Source organism: Aulonocara stuartgranti, assembly GCF_965226115.1.
Source record: "Aulonocara stuartgranti genome assembly, chromosome: 3".
Lineage (NCBI taxonomy): Eukaryota > Metazoa > Chordata > Actinopteri > Cichliformes > Cichlidae > Aulonocara > Aulonocara stuartgranti.
Genome location: NC_138941.1, coordinates 35,975,838 through 35,993,553, shown reverse-complemented (window position 1 = coordinate 35,993,553; position 17,716 = coordinate 35,975,838). Strand labels below are relative to the sequence as shown.

The window sequence follows — 17,716 nt, the reverse complement described above, 5'->3', positions numbered from 1 at the left end:
CCAAAGAAGCCCCAGCCACTACAACAACAACAGCTGCCACCACCACCACTGCAGCCACAACCACCACAGGCCAAGAAACTACAACAATGATGGCAGCCACCACCACCACTGCCACCACTACCACCACAGCCCCAGAAACTACAACAACGGTGGCAGCCACAACCACCACAGCCCCACCCACTACAACAGCGACGGATGCCACAACCACCACAGCCCCAGCCACTACAACAACGATGGCTGCCACCACCACAACTGCAGCCACAACCACCACAGCCCCACCCACTACAACAGCGACGGATGCCACAACCACCACAGCCCCACCCATTACAACAACGGCAGCCACAACCACCACAGCCCCAGACACTACAACAACAATGGCTGCCACCACCACCACCACTGCAGCCACAACCACCACAGGCCCACCCACTACAACAGCGACGGATGCCACAACCACCACTGCAGCCACAACCACCACAGCCCCAGACACTACAACAACGATGGATGCCACAACCACCGCAGCCCCACCCACTACAACAGCGACGGATGCCACAACCACCACCAAAGAAGCCCCAGCCACTACAACAACGACAGCTGCCACCACCACCACTGCAGCCACAACCACCACAGCCCCAGACACTACAACAACAACGGCTGCCACCACCACCACAGCAGCCTCAACCACCACAAACTCAGCCACTACAACAACGACGGCAGCCACAACCACCACAGCCCCAGCCACTACAACGATGGCAGCCACAACCACCACAGCCCCAGACACTACAACAACAATGGCTGCCACCACTGCATCCACAACCACCACAGGCCCAGACACTACAACAACGACGGAAGCAACTACCACCACAGCCCCAGCCACTACAACGATGGCAGCCACAACCACCACAGCCCCAGACACTACAACAACAATGGCTGCCACCACTGCATCCACAACCACCACAGGCCCAGACACTACAACAACGATGGCTGCCACCACGACCACTGCAGCCACTACCACCACAGCCGCAGACACTACAACAACGATGGCTGCCACCACAACCACTGCAGCCACAACCACCACAGCCCCAGCCACTACAACAGCGACGGATGCCACCACCACCACAGCCCCAGACACTACAACAACGATGGCTGCAACCACCACCACTGCAGCCACAACCACCACAGCCCCAGCCACTACAACAGCGACGGATGCCACAACCACCACAGCCCCAGACCTAACAACAATGATGGCTGCCACCACCACAACTACAGCCACAACCACCACAGCCCCAGAAACTACAACAACAATAACAGCCACAACCACCACAGCCCCACCCACTACAGCAGCGACGGCAGCCACAACCACCACCAAAGAAGCCCCAGCCACTACAACAACGACGGCTGCCACCAGCACCACTGCAGCCACAACCACCACAGCCCCAGACACTACAACAACGACGGCTGCCACCACCACCACAGCAGCCACAACCACCACAGCCCCAGACACTACACCAACGACGGCTGCCACCACCACCACTGCAGCCACAACCACCACAGCCACAGATACTACAACAACGACGGAAGCAACTACCACCACAGCCCCAGACACTAAAACAACAATGGCTGCCACAACCACCACAGCCCCAGACACTACAACAACAATGGCTGCCACCACTGCAGCCACAACCACCACAGCCCCAGACACTACAACAAAGACGGTAGCCACAACCACCACAGCCCCAGACACTACAACAACGATGGCTGCCACCACCACCACTGCAGCCACTACCACCACAGCCCCAGACACTACAACAAAGACGGTAGCCACAACCACCACAGCCCCAGACACTACAACAACGATGGCTGCCACCACCACCACTGCAGCCACTACCACCACAGCCCCAGAAAAAACAACAACAATAACAGCCACCACCACCACAGCCCCACCCACTACAACAGCGACGGATGCCACAACCACCACTGCAGCCACAACCACCACAGCCCCAGACACTACAACAACGACGGCTGCAGCCACCACCACAGCAGCCACAGCCACCACAGCCCCAGACACTACAACAACGACGGAAGCAACTACCACCACTGCAGCCACTATCACCACAGCCCCAGAAACTACAACAATGACGGATGACACAACCACCACAGCCCCACCCACTACAACAGCGATGGCTGCAACCACCACCACTGCAGCCACAACCACCACAGCCCCAGCCACTACAACAAAGACGGCAGCCACTACCACCACAGCCCCAGAAACTACAACAACGACGGATGACACAACCACCACAGCCCCACCCACTACAACAGCGACGGATGCCACAACCACCACCAAAGAAGCCCCAGCCACTACAACAACAACGGCTGCCACCACCACCACTGCAGCCACAACCACCACAGCCCCAGACACTACAACAACGACGGCTGCAGCAACCACCACAGCAGCCACAGCCACCACAGCCCCAGACACTACAACAACGACGGAAGCAACTACCACCAAAACCCAGGCCACTTCAACAACAATGGCAGCCACAACCACCACAGCCCCAGCCACTACAACAACGACGGCAGCAACAACCACCACATCCCCAGACACTACAACAACGACGGCTGTCACCACCACCACCACCCCAGCAACTACAACAACGACGGCTGCCACCACCACAGCCGTCCCAGCCACTACAACAACGATGGCCGCCACCACCACCACAGCTCCAACCACTACAACAACAACGGCTGCCACCACCATCACAGCCCCAGCAACTACAACAACAACAGCAGCCGCAACAACGACGACGGTTGCCACCACCACAGCAGCCACCACAATCATCTGTGTTGGTGGCTGCCCAGCCACTACAACAACGGCTGCCACCACCACCACAGCAGCCACCACCACCACCACCACATCCCCAACCACAACAAAACTGACGGCAGCCACCACCTCCACATCCACAGCCAGTACAACAACGACAGCTGCCACCACGACCACCACAGCAGCCACAACAACAACGACGGTTGCTACCACCACCACATCAGCCACCACCACCACATCCCCAGTCACTACAACAACGACGGCTGCCACCACCACCACGTCCCCAGCCACTACAATGACGACAGCCACTACCAACACAGCCCCAGCGACCACAATAGCAACGGCTGCCACCACCACCACAGCTGCTACTACAATCACAGCTGCCACCACCACAAGAACGACGGCTTCAACCACCACCACCACAGCCCCAGCCACAACTACGGCTTCCACCACCACCTCAGCCCCGACCTCCACCTCAGCCCCGACCTTCACCACCCCCATATTTGTTGAATTCAGATCCATTCAAAGCAATTTTACAACAGACTTGTTGAATTCATTATCTGAAGCTTTTAAAACGCGAGCTGCATCCATAAAGGCACAGGTAAGTGTTTTACTTTGTGGAAAGTAGCATGAACGGTGTGTCTAAAGAACAGCTATTAAAGTACTAAATGCTCAGAATTTCACTGAATTACAGCAGGAATAAGTCAACTATAGAATCTTTGCTTGCACTTTGATGCATGCTCAATCATCCAGGTAAGTAAATCGCCAAAGGTTGATTCTCTTCATCTGGATGAAGCGTTTTGTGGCAGAAACGTTTCATCAGTCATCCAAAACGCTACGTCCAGATGAACAGAATCAACTTATGGAGATTTACTTTCACTGTTAAAAACTTTGGAACACTTTGTCCCAAGATTTACACATGTGCTTTTGAGCTATTGATCTGCAGTCTTTTGTACTTGTGGCAAAGCACTTTACGTCAGTATTATTGCTGGATGTTTATTTTTCTCTCAAAGGAGACAAGCTCTTAAGATGTTGGTTCTCACTTCATATTTGAACAAACCTTTTCACTTTAACAAATACAGATAAAGACTCTCTTTCTTTCACTTGTCTACTGTCTTTCTCATCTCCAACTCATACATTGAACCTGACTTTACAGGACATATTCAAGACAAAAAGCACTACATTTCTCTCACTAGAAGATGGATAATATACTTATGATAAAATTGCATAAAGTAATTAAACTGCATCAATTTAAAATCTGTGAAAGTTTTCCCAGTTTTACCCAGTTTTTTTAGTTAGTGAGTTATCCCTGGAGCAGGATGGTTTTGAGCTTGAATTTTAAGAAAATTCTCCTTTGTGTCTGCAGATTGAACCTCCTTACAGATTGGCGTTCCCTTCTTCTTTTGTCTTCTTGAATGTTGTGAGCTTCAGGTGATTTCAGTATTTTGACATATAATGTTAAGAGCACTCACCTAAAGCCCTAAATATTCCAATCTATAATTTTTGTCTCTGCATTTACAGGCAAGGATCAGTCATCAACACGATGGAACTTCGGTTTGTAAACACATCTGTTCCAAACAAAGCTGAGATTAGAAATGTTTTGAACAGTACAGCCTCAAACGTTACAGGCTTTGACATTGAAAGGGATTCCATCCTTGTCAATGACACAGGTGAGTAATCATAGCCGTTATGTTTGATCAAAAAGTCTCAAATGTTTTAGAGTGACTTGGTTAAAAATGTTTTGTACATTTTTTCTACCACAGCTGCTGCATCAACTACTACAACTGTTGTTCCAACAACTACACCTAGTGCAACAACTACTACATCAACTACTAAAACTATTGTAACAACATCTACAACTACTGCAACAACTACTACATCTACTGCAACTACAGCTTCAAGTGGAGTATGCCACAAGATTAATTCCAGCACTGTTTTCCCCCTGGTGCTGCTGTTATGGCTTCTATTAAGCCAGCAATAGCATCTGTGCTGGTTTTCATTTGAAAGACAAGCAGCAGATGATCTCTTTCACTGCAGCTCTTTATTTATTGGACACATCGGAACGAGTAGAATTGCTATTTTTTTCAATATGAAAATATTTCTTGGTGGGAATGGCGCTGTAGTGAAAAGAATGACACAGACTTCTTTTATGCATGCGGTTAATTGAATCATGAATAGAAAAATTGAACTAACAACACAAAGGCAAAAGATAAAACAAAATGGGTGCTTTATCTTAGAGGCTTAGAAGTTTATGCTGCTCAGTTTAATTAAATTCAAGTTTATTTATATGGCACCAAACCACACTAAAAGTCACCTCGAGGTGCTTTAAATTGTTAAGTTAGGGTAAAGACCCTACAAAGACCCTCTTGCTTTTAAGTGTGTCTCTACCTACATGTCTGTTAACTGTTCCTCTTTTATATAGAAAAAGACTAAACATTAAATATATATAGAAACAACTTCTTGACTTTGTAACAAAATTATCTGCAACAGCTCTTCTTATACTTTTTAAATGCTTGTAAATTAAAGGTCTCAGGTTTCCCTTCATATAGAGCATACACAGTATATATATCACAAAAAATTTATAATAAAGTGTAAAGAGTGGGTCTACGTGTGGTCCCCCCCCCAACTAAAAAGCACTGGCACTTTTCTTATTTATATGAATTGTATGTTTATAAAAAGATATATATTTATATTTTTATTCTGTGAAGTGTATTTTAATTTTCACATTTTCTGTAAGAAAGTCACAATAACCAGAATATAGAATGTATAAGAAATTTACACTGTCTCCTGTGATGTTTTGCTGTTTGAGTAGGTAAAGATAAGGTTGAAATAACCTAAAGGTATACAATTTAGATCCCTCACCCAGGACCAGGGTGAGGGACCAGGCAAAGAGCGATTCAGAAGACCCTTATGAAGAGAACATCGAGGGAACAGTTTACCCTGCCCGGGATAGGGTTACCGCGGCCTCGCCCTGGAGCCAGGCCTGGGGAGGGTACCCGAGGGCGAGCGTCTGGTGGCCGGGCCTTAGTCCATGGGGACTGCCCGAAGAGGAGACATGGGCCCATCCTCCCGCAGGCCCACCACCTGCAGGAGGCGCCATAGGGGTCGGGTGCATTGTGTGCCGGGTGGCGGCCAGGAGCGGAGGCCCTGGCGGACTGATCCCCGGCTGCCAAGACTGGCAAAAGGGACAAGACTTTCGGACTGCCTCGAAGAGATTCTGGCAAACCGTCAGGCATCTCAGGAGGGGAAAGCGGTGCTCTACCTGCACTGTGTATAGTGCTGGCGGAGCGCTGCTGACGTCGACTGAGAAAATTGTCAGGCGGTGGAAGGAATACTTCGAGGACCTCCTTAATCCCACTGACACGTCGTCCGAGGAGGAAGCAGAGTCTGGGGATGATGAGGAATGACCCGCCAATTTCAGGGGGCAAGGTCACTGAGGCAGTTAAACAACTCCTTGGTGGCAGAGCCCCTGGTGTTGATGAGGTCCACCCCGAGTTCCTGAAGGCTCTGGATGTTGTAGGGCTGTCCTGGTTGACACGCCTCTACAATGTTGCATGGAGATCAGGGTCAGTACCCCTGGACTGGCAGACCGGGGTGGTGGTCCCCATCTTTAAGAAAGGAGACCGGAGGGTGTGTTCCAACTACAGGAGGATCACACTCCTCAGCCTCCCTGGGAAAGTCTATGCCAGGGTGCTGGAAAGGAGAGTTCGTCTGCTAGTTGAACCTCGGATACAGGAGGAACAATGCTGGTCGCGGAACACTGGACCAGCTTTTTATCCTCTCAAGGAAACTTGAGGGTGCGTGGGAGTTTGCCCAACCAGTCTACATGTGTTTTGTGGACTTGGAGAGGGCATTCAACTGTGTCCCTCGGGGTGTCCTGTAGGAGGTGCTGCGGGAGTATGGAGTGTCTGGCCCATTGCTACAGGCCATTCGATCCCTATACAACCGTTACAAGAGCTTGGTTCGCATTGCCGGCAATAAGTCGGACTCATTCCCGGTGGGTGATGGGCTCCGCCAGGGCTGCCCTTTGTCACCGGTTCTGTTCATAATTTTTATGGACAGGATTTCTAGGCGCAGCCAAGTGGCGGGGGGCTTTCGCTTTGGTGGCCTCAGAATCTCATCTCTGCTTTTCGTGGATGATGTGGTTCTGTTGGCTTCATCGGGTGAAGGCCTCCAGCTCGCACTGGAATGGTTCGCAGCCGAGTGTGAAGCAGCGGGAATGAGGATCAGCACCTCCAAATCTGAGGCCATGGTTCTCAGCCGGGAAAGGGTGGAGTGCCCACTCCGGGTCGGGGATGAGTTCCTGCCCCGGAGTGGAGGAGTTCAAGTATCTCGGGGTCTTGTTCGCGAGTGATGGGAGAATGGGAGATTGTTGCTGCGGCTGCAGTGATGCGGACACTGCACCGGTCCGTCGTGGTGAAGAGGGAGCTGAGTGTAAAAGCGAAGCTCTCAATTTACCAGTCGATCTACGTCCCTACCCTCACCTATGGCCACGAGCTGTGGGTAGTGACCGAAAGAACGAGATTGTGGATACAAGCGGTGGAAATGAGCTTCCTCCGAAGGGTGGCTGGCCTCTCCCTTAGAGATAGAGTGAGAAGTTCGGCCATCTGGGAGGGGCTCAGAGTAGAGCCTCTGCTGCTCCACATCAAAAGGAGCCAGCTGAGGTGGTTCGGGCATCTGACAAGGATGCCTCCTGGACGTCTCCTGGGTGAGGTGTTCTGGGCATGTCCCACCGGGAGGAGGCCCCGGGGCAGACCCAGGACACGCTGGAGAGATTATATCTCTCAGTTGGCCTGGGAACGCCTTGGTGTTTCCCCAGATAAGCTGGAGGAGGTGGCTGGGGAGAGGGAGGTCTGGGCTTCTCTGCTTAGGCTGCTGCCCCCGCGACCCGGCCTCGGATAAAGCGGATGAAGATGGATGGATGGATGGATAGATGGATGTTTTTTTATAGAATGTAATAAAGATGATTCAGAAAGCTAAAAGTCTAAACTATTTTATGTTGACTCGTATGTTTTTTTTTAAAAATTATTTATTATTTAAAGAGTTTAATTTCTATTGTTTGTCCACTCAAGGTTTATAGGGAAGTATTTAGTTAAATTACTTATTGAGTAATTAAGTTATTTTTCAGACACAGTAATTATTTAAGTATTTTAAATACAATATTGATTAAGTAATTAGTAATTAATTACTTTTTTAAAGTAACTTATCCAACACTGTTTGTAGCATACCATTAAAAAAAATTGTATGGTCATTCTTTTTCTGCCCGTATATTTATGAGTTCTTTTCAAGTGTGGAGCAGGGAAATTATTTTACTGCTATTGTTAAATAATCATCATTATTACCATTGCATTAATAATATAATCTGCAGCATTGATATTGTATTCAGAGGTTTAAACAGTGTGTGTCTTTCAGAAAGACTAAGTTGCAGTTGACAGGAAGTTGCAGAGAGTTTGCAGAACTGAAACCGAAAGTTATTCTGAGGAGCAGGTTAGACGAGGCTATTTGAATTACTAGTTTATTCAAATTGTCTGTTACACTTTTATATTCTTTTATTAAGCTCTTAGTAGAGGTTCTTGATTAAAACATTTATTCAACATAGTTGCAGTTAGGTTATTACACATAAGGATGAGCCTCTGGTCTGGTAAAAGGTCAGAAGTGCAACGGGTGAATTGAGAGAGCATTTGAGGACGACATAGACACACACACACACTCAGTTAGAGCGAATCATTTATAGGTGGAAGTTTAATCATGTTTTGCTTGGGGTTGCAAAAGAGGAGTTTGTCGCAGAACTGCTGCTGAGGTGTCAAGATGACAAGCGAGCATCCGGCAGTGACAGGATGTACCTGCCATGAAGACGAAGACAACGTTCTTTTAAACTGTGTTAATTGAAGAAACACATGACTGATAACGGTTCTGTTTTAAGTTTATTTTTATGACATAGATTGGATGATGAGTGGGGAAAACTGAGCATTTTAAGTTTTGTATAGTATTTTGACACATGAAATGTGTCAAAATAAAGGGGGAATTTAGGGTTTAATAATTTAATTGTTTAATAATTTAGGATCATTTTAGGACTTTTTGGGGTTTTTGGTCATTTGGATATGGTAAAACGGAAACTGTTATTTTTATGTTAAGGTTAAAGGATTAAAGTGAACTGAATCCTGTTTAGTAGATACGATGCCAGTGTTTTAAAGCTGTGTACAAATCTTAGAGGGAAATTGGGGGACACGTTAACAAAAAGATATGCTTTGGGGAAAATTGGTGAAGGTTGTAGGAGTAGAACAGGTTTGATTTCTTTTTTGATTTCTAGAAGTAGTGGTTATAATGTAGGCTTACATACAGATATTACATAGATTTATTTTTAGGTTAAAGGGGAGAGCTTATAAATAGAAATGATTTTATACATATTGCATTTTGTGCCTTTAAAGGAGTTGTGGCTCAATTCGTCTCTTGAGGGTCACGAGCCTTTGGCTAGCGCTATGATTGGCCAATCTACTGTGAGGATGATATGAGTTATTAAAGGATTACACACGCTTACAGACACAGAGTCCAGAAACACACATGACAGTATTGATTCCAGGCAAAAGGCCTCAAATTCATTTAGCTTTTAACTGAACTTAAAGAAGGACCAAAGGAAGGAAAGCATATATTTTGGTTAAGTCTGATAAACTAGAATTAGAAGGTATTTTTACATTAAAAGGAGCAAAATGAAATAAAAGGGGCTATATCAAAAACAGGTTATAACATAGGAAATGTGAGGTTAAAATGAAGTTAGTGTTAACACACAGGAGTTGTTTCAAGGCAGCGTTTAGCTATGATGAAATTTATGCAGGAGTAATTGCTTATATGCTTAAACTTAATTGATTAAAGTGGTTGTTTTCTTTTGGAGCTTTTAGTAGAATAGGCGTTTATAATGATTTTCTTGTTAAAAAGGTGACTTTAGATTAGAGTGGAGGAACTTGCAGCAGCAACAGTTTGTGTACAGGATGTTGATGATCAGATAAGGGAAAATAGAGCGAGCAACCAGACGTGAAAGCAGCGCTTAAAGAGTTTTAAAATGATGAGTAACGTTGAAGAATATATAAATATATTTTTCAAATATAAATGCTCAAACACAGTGGTGTTTCTGAGTAGCTTATTTGCTTAGCAATTTAATTAACAACTTTTAAATACATTCTTTTTCATAGTATAATCTTCACGTGCTTCATCCGAAGCACACTTTCTGTGTACTCACTACCTAATTTATAGCCAAAGTATTCACTCACTGTCTCTGTACTGTTTCGCTAGCTTAGCTTAGCTCGTAGCCGACTCGTTAGCACCATGGCTACTTCACCTGTCCCTCCTGCACTTTCTTGCTCATTGTGTCAGATGTTTAGTTACTCCTCGGCCTCCTTTAGCAGTAATGATATCTCTAACAAATGTAGCATATTTGCAGCTCTGGAGGCCAGGATTACTGAATTGGAGACTCGGCTTCGCACCCTTCATTCACCCATAGCTAGCCAGGCCCCTGTAGCTGGTGCAGCCGAAGATAGCGTAGGCCCCGCTAGCTGTTCCCTGGCAGACCCCAAGCAGCTGGGGAAAGAGGGCGGCTGGGTCACGGTGAGGAGGAAGCATAGTCCTAAACAGAAGCCCCAGGTACACCACCAACCCGTTCATGTGTCTAACCGTTTTTCCCCACTCGGCGACACACCCGCCGGGGGTCAAACTCTGGTAATTGGTGATTCTGTTCTCAGACATGTGAAGCTAGAGACACCGTCAACCATAGTCAATTGTCTTCCAGGGGCCAGAGCAGGCGACACTGAAGGAAATTTAAAACTGCTGGCTAAGGGTAAACGTAAATTCAGTAAGATCATAATTCACGTCGGCAGTAATGACACCCGGTTACGCCAATCGGAGGTCACTAAAATCAATATTGAATCGGTGTGCAACTTTGCCAAAACAATGTCGGACTCTGTAGTTTTCTCTGGTCCCCTCCCCAATCAGACCAGGAGTGACATGTTTAGCCGCATGTTCTCCTTAAATTGCTGGCTGTCTGAGTGGTGGCCCAGAAACAATGTGGGCTTCATAGATAATTGGCAAACCTTCTGGAGGAAACCTGGTCTTGTTAGGAGAGACGGCATCCATCCCACTTTGAATGGAGCAGCTCTCATTTCTAGAAATATGGACAAATTTATTAAACCCCCCAAAATATGACTATCCAGAGTTGGGACCAGGAAGCAGAGTTGCAGTCTTACACGCCTCTCTGCAGCTTCTCTCCTCCTGCTACCCCCCCCCCCCCAAAAAAACCCATCTCCATAGAGACTGTGTCAGCTCCCAAACAGACAAAAAACAAACTAAAAACCAGCAACATACAACTTAAACATAAACAATTACAAAGAAAGAACAATAAAGTATCCACATCTGAACCAAAGAGTAAAACAGTGAAATGTGGATTATTAAATATTAGGTCTCTCTCCTCCAAGTCTCTGTTAGTACATGACTTAATAATTGATCAACAAATCAATTTACTCTGCCTTACAGAAACCTGGTTGCAGCAGGATGATTATGTTAGTTTAAATGAATCAACACCCCCGAGTCATTCTAACTACCAGAAATCTCGAAGCACAGGCCGAGGGGGCGGCGTGGCAGCAATTTTTCACACCAGCCTATTAATTAAGGAAAGACCAAGACAGACTTTTAATTCATTTGAAAGCCTGATGCTTAGCCTCGTCCACCCCAGCTGTAAAACTCAGAAACCAGTCTTACTTGTTATCATCTATCGTCCACCTGGGCTTTACACAGAGTTTCTGTCTGATTTCTCAGACTTTTTATCTAATTTAGTTCTGAGTTCAGATAAAATAATTATTGTGGGTGATTTTAACATCCATGTAGATGCTAAAAATGACAGCCTCTACATGGCATTTAATCTGTTATTAGACTCAATTGGTTTCTCTCAAAATGTAAAAGAACCCACCCACCACTTTAATCACACTCTAGATCTTGTTTTAACATATGGCACAGAAACTGAACATTTAACAGTGTTTCCTGAAAACCCTCTCCTGTCTGATCATTTCCTGATAACATTTACATTTACAATAATTGATTACACAGCGGTGGAGAGTAGACTTTATCACACTAGATGTCTTTCTGAAAGCGCTGTAACTAAGTTTAAGAATATAATCCACCCACTGTTATCATCTTCAATGCCCTGTACCAACATAGAGCAGATCAGCTATCTGAACGCTACCCCAACAGAGGTCGATTATCTTGTTAATAATTTCACCTCCTCACTACGTACGACTCTGGATACTGTAGCTCCTGTGAAAACTAAGGTCTCTAATCAGAAGTACCTGACTCCGTGGTATAATTCTCAAACACGTACCCTAAAGCAGATGACTCGTAATCTGGAGAGGAAATGGCGTGTCACAAATTCAGAGGATCATCATTTAGCCTGGAGAAATAGTTTGCTGCTTTATAAGAAAGCCCTCCGCAAAGCCAGAACATCTTACTATTCATCACTGATTGAAGAAAATAAGAACAACCCCAGGTTTCTCTTCAGCACTGTAGCCAGGCTGACAAAAAGTCAGAGCTCTTTTGAGCCAACAATCCCTTTAACGTTAACTAGTAATGACTTCATGAACTTCTTCACAAATAAAATTTTTATTATTAGAGAAAAAATTACCAACAATCATCCCACAGATGTAATATTATCTACAGCTACTCTTAGTACCATTGATGTTAAGTTAGACTCTTTTTCTCTAATTGATCTTTCTGAGTTAACTTCAATAATTACTTCCTCCAAACCATCAACGTGTCTTTTAGACCCCATTCCTACAAAACTGCTCAAAGAAGTCCTGCCATTAATTAATTCTTTGATACGATCAACCTATCTCTAATAATCAGCTTTGTACCACAGGCCTTCAAGCTGGCTGTAGTTAAACCTTTACTCAAAAAGCCATCTCTAGACCCAGCAGTCTTAGCTAATTATAGGCCAATCTCCAACCTTCCTTTCATATCAAAAATCCTTGAAAGAGTAGTTGTCAAACAGCTAACAGATCATCTGCAGAGGAATGGCTTATTTGAAGAGTTTCAGTCAGGTTTCAGAGCTCATCACAGCACAGAAACAGCTTTAGTGAAGGTTACAAATGATCTTCTTATGGCCTCTGACAGTGGACTCATCTCTGTGCTTGTCCTGCTAGACCTTAGTGCAGCATTCGATACTGTCGACCAGTGTTGGTCAAGTTACTTGAAAAAAGTAATCAGTAACTAATTACTGACCCTGAATTGAATTGAATGTCCAAAGACATGCAACTTGTGGGGATAGGTTAATTGGATAATCCAAATTGCCACTAGGTGTGAATGTGCGAGTGAATGTGAGTGTGAATGGTTGTCTGTCCCTATGTGTTAGCCCTGCGACAGACTGGCGACCTGTCCAGGGTGTACCCTGCCTCTCGCCCTATGACAGCTGGGATAGGCTCCAGCGCCCCCCGCGACCCTGAAAAGGATAAGCGGAAGCGAATGGATGGATGGAATGGATGGATGGATGGATGAATTGAATTGAAGTCAATAAGTTAAGAAGACAATTAGGATAAGGCTTTTGATTACAGAGTCCCAAATATGATAAGTTAGGGAGGTGCAGGAAAAGGTGTTTTGTTTCCTTTGCAGAAGATCTCGGCGACCACAGGGGGTGAGGATCCTGGAGGCCCGAGACAAGAGAGGGACGCAGAAAAAACCTAAGCTTACGCATGGAGTGTTCTCGAGTGGGAGCTGGTGTTTATTACTGGACCAATTAGATGACATGAGGTTGTCTCATTTACTGAGCCAGAGGACGGCTAGAGAGGGTCAGAGCGAGGACACAATGTATTGCGACCTCTGGTGTTCCAGGAGTGTGGAGCAGGGAAATTATTTTACTGCTATTGTTAAATAATCATCATTATTACCATTGCATTAATAATATAATCTGCAGCATTGATATTGTATTCAGAGGTTTAAACAGTGTGTGTCTTTCAGAAAGACTAAGTTGCAGTTGACAGGAAGTTGCAGAGAGTTTGCAGAACTGAAACCGAAAGTTATTCTGAGGAGCAGGTTAGACGAGGCTATTTGAATTACTAGGTTATTCAAATTGTCTGTTACACTTTTATATTCTTTTATTAAGCTCTTAGTAGAGGTTCTTGATTAAAACATTTATTCAACATAGTTGCAGTTAGGTTATTACACATAAGGATGAGCCTCTGGTCTGGTAAAAGGTCAGAAGTGCAACGGGTGAATTGAGAGAGCATTTGAGGACGACATAGACGCACACACACACTCAGTTAGAGAGAATCATTTATAGGTGGAAGTTTAATCATGTTTTGCTTGGGGTTGCAAAAGAGCAGTTTGTCGCAGAACTGCTGCTGAGGTGTCAAGATGACAAGCGAGCATCCGGCAGTGACAGGATGTACCTGCCATGAAGACGAAGACAACGTTCTTTTAAACTGTGTTAAAAGTCATTGTGGTTTTGATTTGACGTATGTATATATTCTGTCTGTGACGTATGAAGGGGCGTCATTAATTCAAACCCTGATGCTATAAAAATCTGTGTATGCTTTGATTAAGTTGAAGATTAATCCCTGTCTGCATACAGAGTGGTCTTCCCACGCGTGTATTCATTAAAATCAATTGTTTGACCAAGATCTTCTGGACCAATGGTTGTTTGTACTCTCCTTCCTCAATTATGTGAACCTTAACACAAGTCAACAATTTTTCCATTGTTAATTAGATTATACAGACTGAGATAAAGAAGAATCATATACAGTAGATTAGATCAAATAAACAATGTGGAAAAAACAATTCCACCGTGACCTAAACTGAACTTAAATTCCACGGTAAATACTCCTGGTGTTTTTATTTTTTCCAAGTTGATGCCATGCTTTTCCCAGTTAAAGATAAAAGATAAAGCATAAATGCGACCTGTGACATATTCCTTATGTGGTGGTCATTCAAAAAATGGGCAGCTGGATAAACAGAAAGAAAGTATTAACTATTACTTGTACTATGATATAGTGCAAATGACATATCACAAATAACATGGAAGTGAAGCAGCACAATCCAAAAAGCATATGTGGGCGATCGTGGCTCAAGAGTTGGGAGTTCGCCTTGTAATCGGAAGGGCCAGTACCGCCTACTGGTGTTGGCCAGAAGGGCAATATGGCGGCCTCACTTCTGTCAGTCTGCCCCAGGGCAGCTGTTGCTACAACTATAGCTTGCCTCCACCAGTGTGTGAATGGGTGGATGACTGGGTGTGTAAAGCGCTTTGGGGTCCCTAGGGGGGGACTAGTGAAATAAAGTTTGGGGTTATTCCTTTTGCAGTAATGGATCCATTATCAATGACATGGACATTGGATTTGCATTGTCACTGGTCCCTAATGCAAATGCGATTGCACAAGTTTTGATGGATGCAGCCAAGGTAACACCCTTCGACACTTCTATATTTGTGAACGGCACACGTAAGATATATTTAATACAATCATGTCAACGCTGTTTCTATACTACAGAACAGTTTTCTAAAAGCAATAGCTTTCTTTTTTCTTTTTGTCAACATTTACAAAAGTGTCACATGGAGTGAGCCACAAGATCAGTCTTCTCACTGCTTCCTGTATGGTGCTGCTGTCATGGCTCCTGTCAGGCCAGCAATAACATCTGAATTGATGCTCTTGTGAAATAACGTGAGGAAATGTCTTCTGTGATTGGGTATGAAAAAGGGCTTTGTTCCAACTGAAAATCCACGAGGAGATTTACATTTTGGATTTTTTAAACTCTTAAAAACTAATAACAATAATGAAACACAATTATAAAGCTGAACTTAAATTATCCATGTAGCAAACAAAAAATGTTGTGAGCTGTCATCCTTATATCGCCTTTGGGCTTTCAGAGCATGTAGCGGAGCCTTGACATAAATTTTAAAAAATAACTAGAAAAAAGCACTATGTCGTTAAACAATGAAAAATAAATATTTGCAAAATATCTGAATAAATATTTATTTTACCTGGTAATGGGAAAACACCTGGAAAGCAAATCCTTCTTATTATGTGTGCTAAAGTGGACACTAAGGTGATTGGTCAAAACAGTTTAAGGTGGCCTTAGGTCTGATGTCGGCTCTGGCTACTTCTCGTGTGTAGACGCCAACTTACCCATCACCATAGCAACCTTGTGCTATCCTCTTGCATAAAAACGAGCTAGAGTGCATTCCATAAGAGCAGATTTAAGACCAAGGTCCCATTCCTGAGAGGGGTCTTAGGTTGTGTCTGGTAGTATCAGAGTTACAGTCTACTTCCAAAACTTCTCTACAATACACTATGTGTAGTAAAAGAAAAAATACAAATATGTGATGCTAATTATGAGATATTAGCCTTACAGATAAACAATTCCAAAATTCCAACAATTCCCAAATAAGATGATTTTAGATTTAGTGATAGTTTTGTCATATGTTTTAATTTTACACATTTCTTAAGCAATCGTATCCTAGAACTCCTTTAGATTTCCCCCAGAACAAAAAAATATTTGTGTCATCTGCAAATAAGACTAATTTTAATATATCAGATAGGTTACAAATATTATTTATATAAATAATACATATTCTTGGACCTAGCCAAGTTGTGAAACACCACATGCAATGTCCAAGTCTGATGGGGAATGCTTACCCAGCTTCACCAATTGTTTCCTGTCACTTAAACAATTTTTCACCCAGTGCAGTACAACCCTTTAATGATCTGAAATGATAAGTTGCAGATATATTTTAGTGGTTATGAGATTTCTTCTATGACCTTCTTGACAATTTTCATATCAATATTGTTACAATCAATTGATGTTTCGCATTTACACCATTTACAATAACATGGAACTACTCATTACTGAGTTCATGTTTGGAACTTGGATTTCTGTTTTGGGGGGTTTACAGGTTTTTTTTGGAAGTGTGGTCCTAAACTTTTGATCAGCTGCAAAACAGTCTGTTTCAGTTTAAGGGTCGTTTTCAATAAATTGGATGCTCAAAAAATGTTTTGTCTCACTTCCATTGCTTCTTGTTGTAACCTTGTTAAGATCCAACCATGCAAAATATGATTGATATATATATATATATATATATATATATATATATATATATATACATATAAAACCGCCCGCAGGGGCGTGCTGGGTGTTTTTTTTTATATATATATATATATATATATAAACACCCAACACGCCCCTGCGGGCGGTTTATCCTTCAAGCTCGGGTCCTCTACCAGAGGCCTGGGAGCTTGAGGGTCCTGCGCAGTATCTTAGCTGTTCCCAGGACTGCGCTCTTCTGGACAGAGATCTCCGATGTTATTCCCGGGATCTGCTGGAGCCACTCGCCTAGCTTGGGAGTCACCGCACCTAGTGCTCCGATTACCACGGGGACCACCGTTACCTTCACCCTCCACATCCTCTCGAGCTCTTCTCTGAGCCCTTGGTATTTCTCCAGCTTCTCGTGTTCCTTCTTCCTGATATTGCTGTCATTCGGAACCGCTACATCGATCACTACGGCCGCCTTCTTCTGTTTGTCTACCACCACTATGTCCGGTTGGTTAGCCACCACCATTTTGTCCGTCTGTATCTGGAAGTCCCACAGGATCTTAGCTCGGTCATTCTCCACCACCCTTGGGGGCATCTCCCATTTTGACCTCGGGACTTCCAGGTTATACTCGGCACAGATGTTCCTGTACACTATGCCAGCCACTTGGTTATGGCGTTCCATGTATGCCTTGCCTGCTAGCATCTTGCACCCTGCTGTTATGTGCTGGATTGTCTCTGGGGCATCTTTACACAGCCTGCACCTGGGGTCTTGCCTGGTGTGATAGACCCCAGCCTCTATGGATCTTGTACTCAGAGCTTGTTCTTGTGCTGCCATGATTAGTG

General features: G+C 44.5%; 1 protein-coding gene across 1 annotated transcript; it reads left to right on the top strand.

The window, feature by feature from the left end:
* Positions 1–412: 412 nt before the first annotated feature.
* LOC309702157 (uncharacterized protein) lies at positions 413–5,599 on the top strand. Its single transcript, XM_082526599.1, has 4 exons — positions 413–3,422; positions 4,188–4,252; positions 4,343–4,491; positions 4,585–5,599. Exons 1-4 carry the CDS (start codon positions 498–500, stop codon positions 4,800–4,802), a joined length of 3,357 nt encoding a protein of 1,118 aa, XP_082382725.1. The 5' UTR covers positions 413–497; the 3' UTR covers positions 4,803–5,599.
* Positions 5,600–17,716: the final 12,117 nt, after the last annotated feature.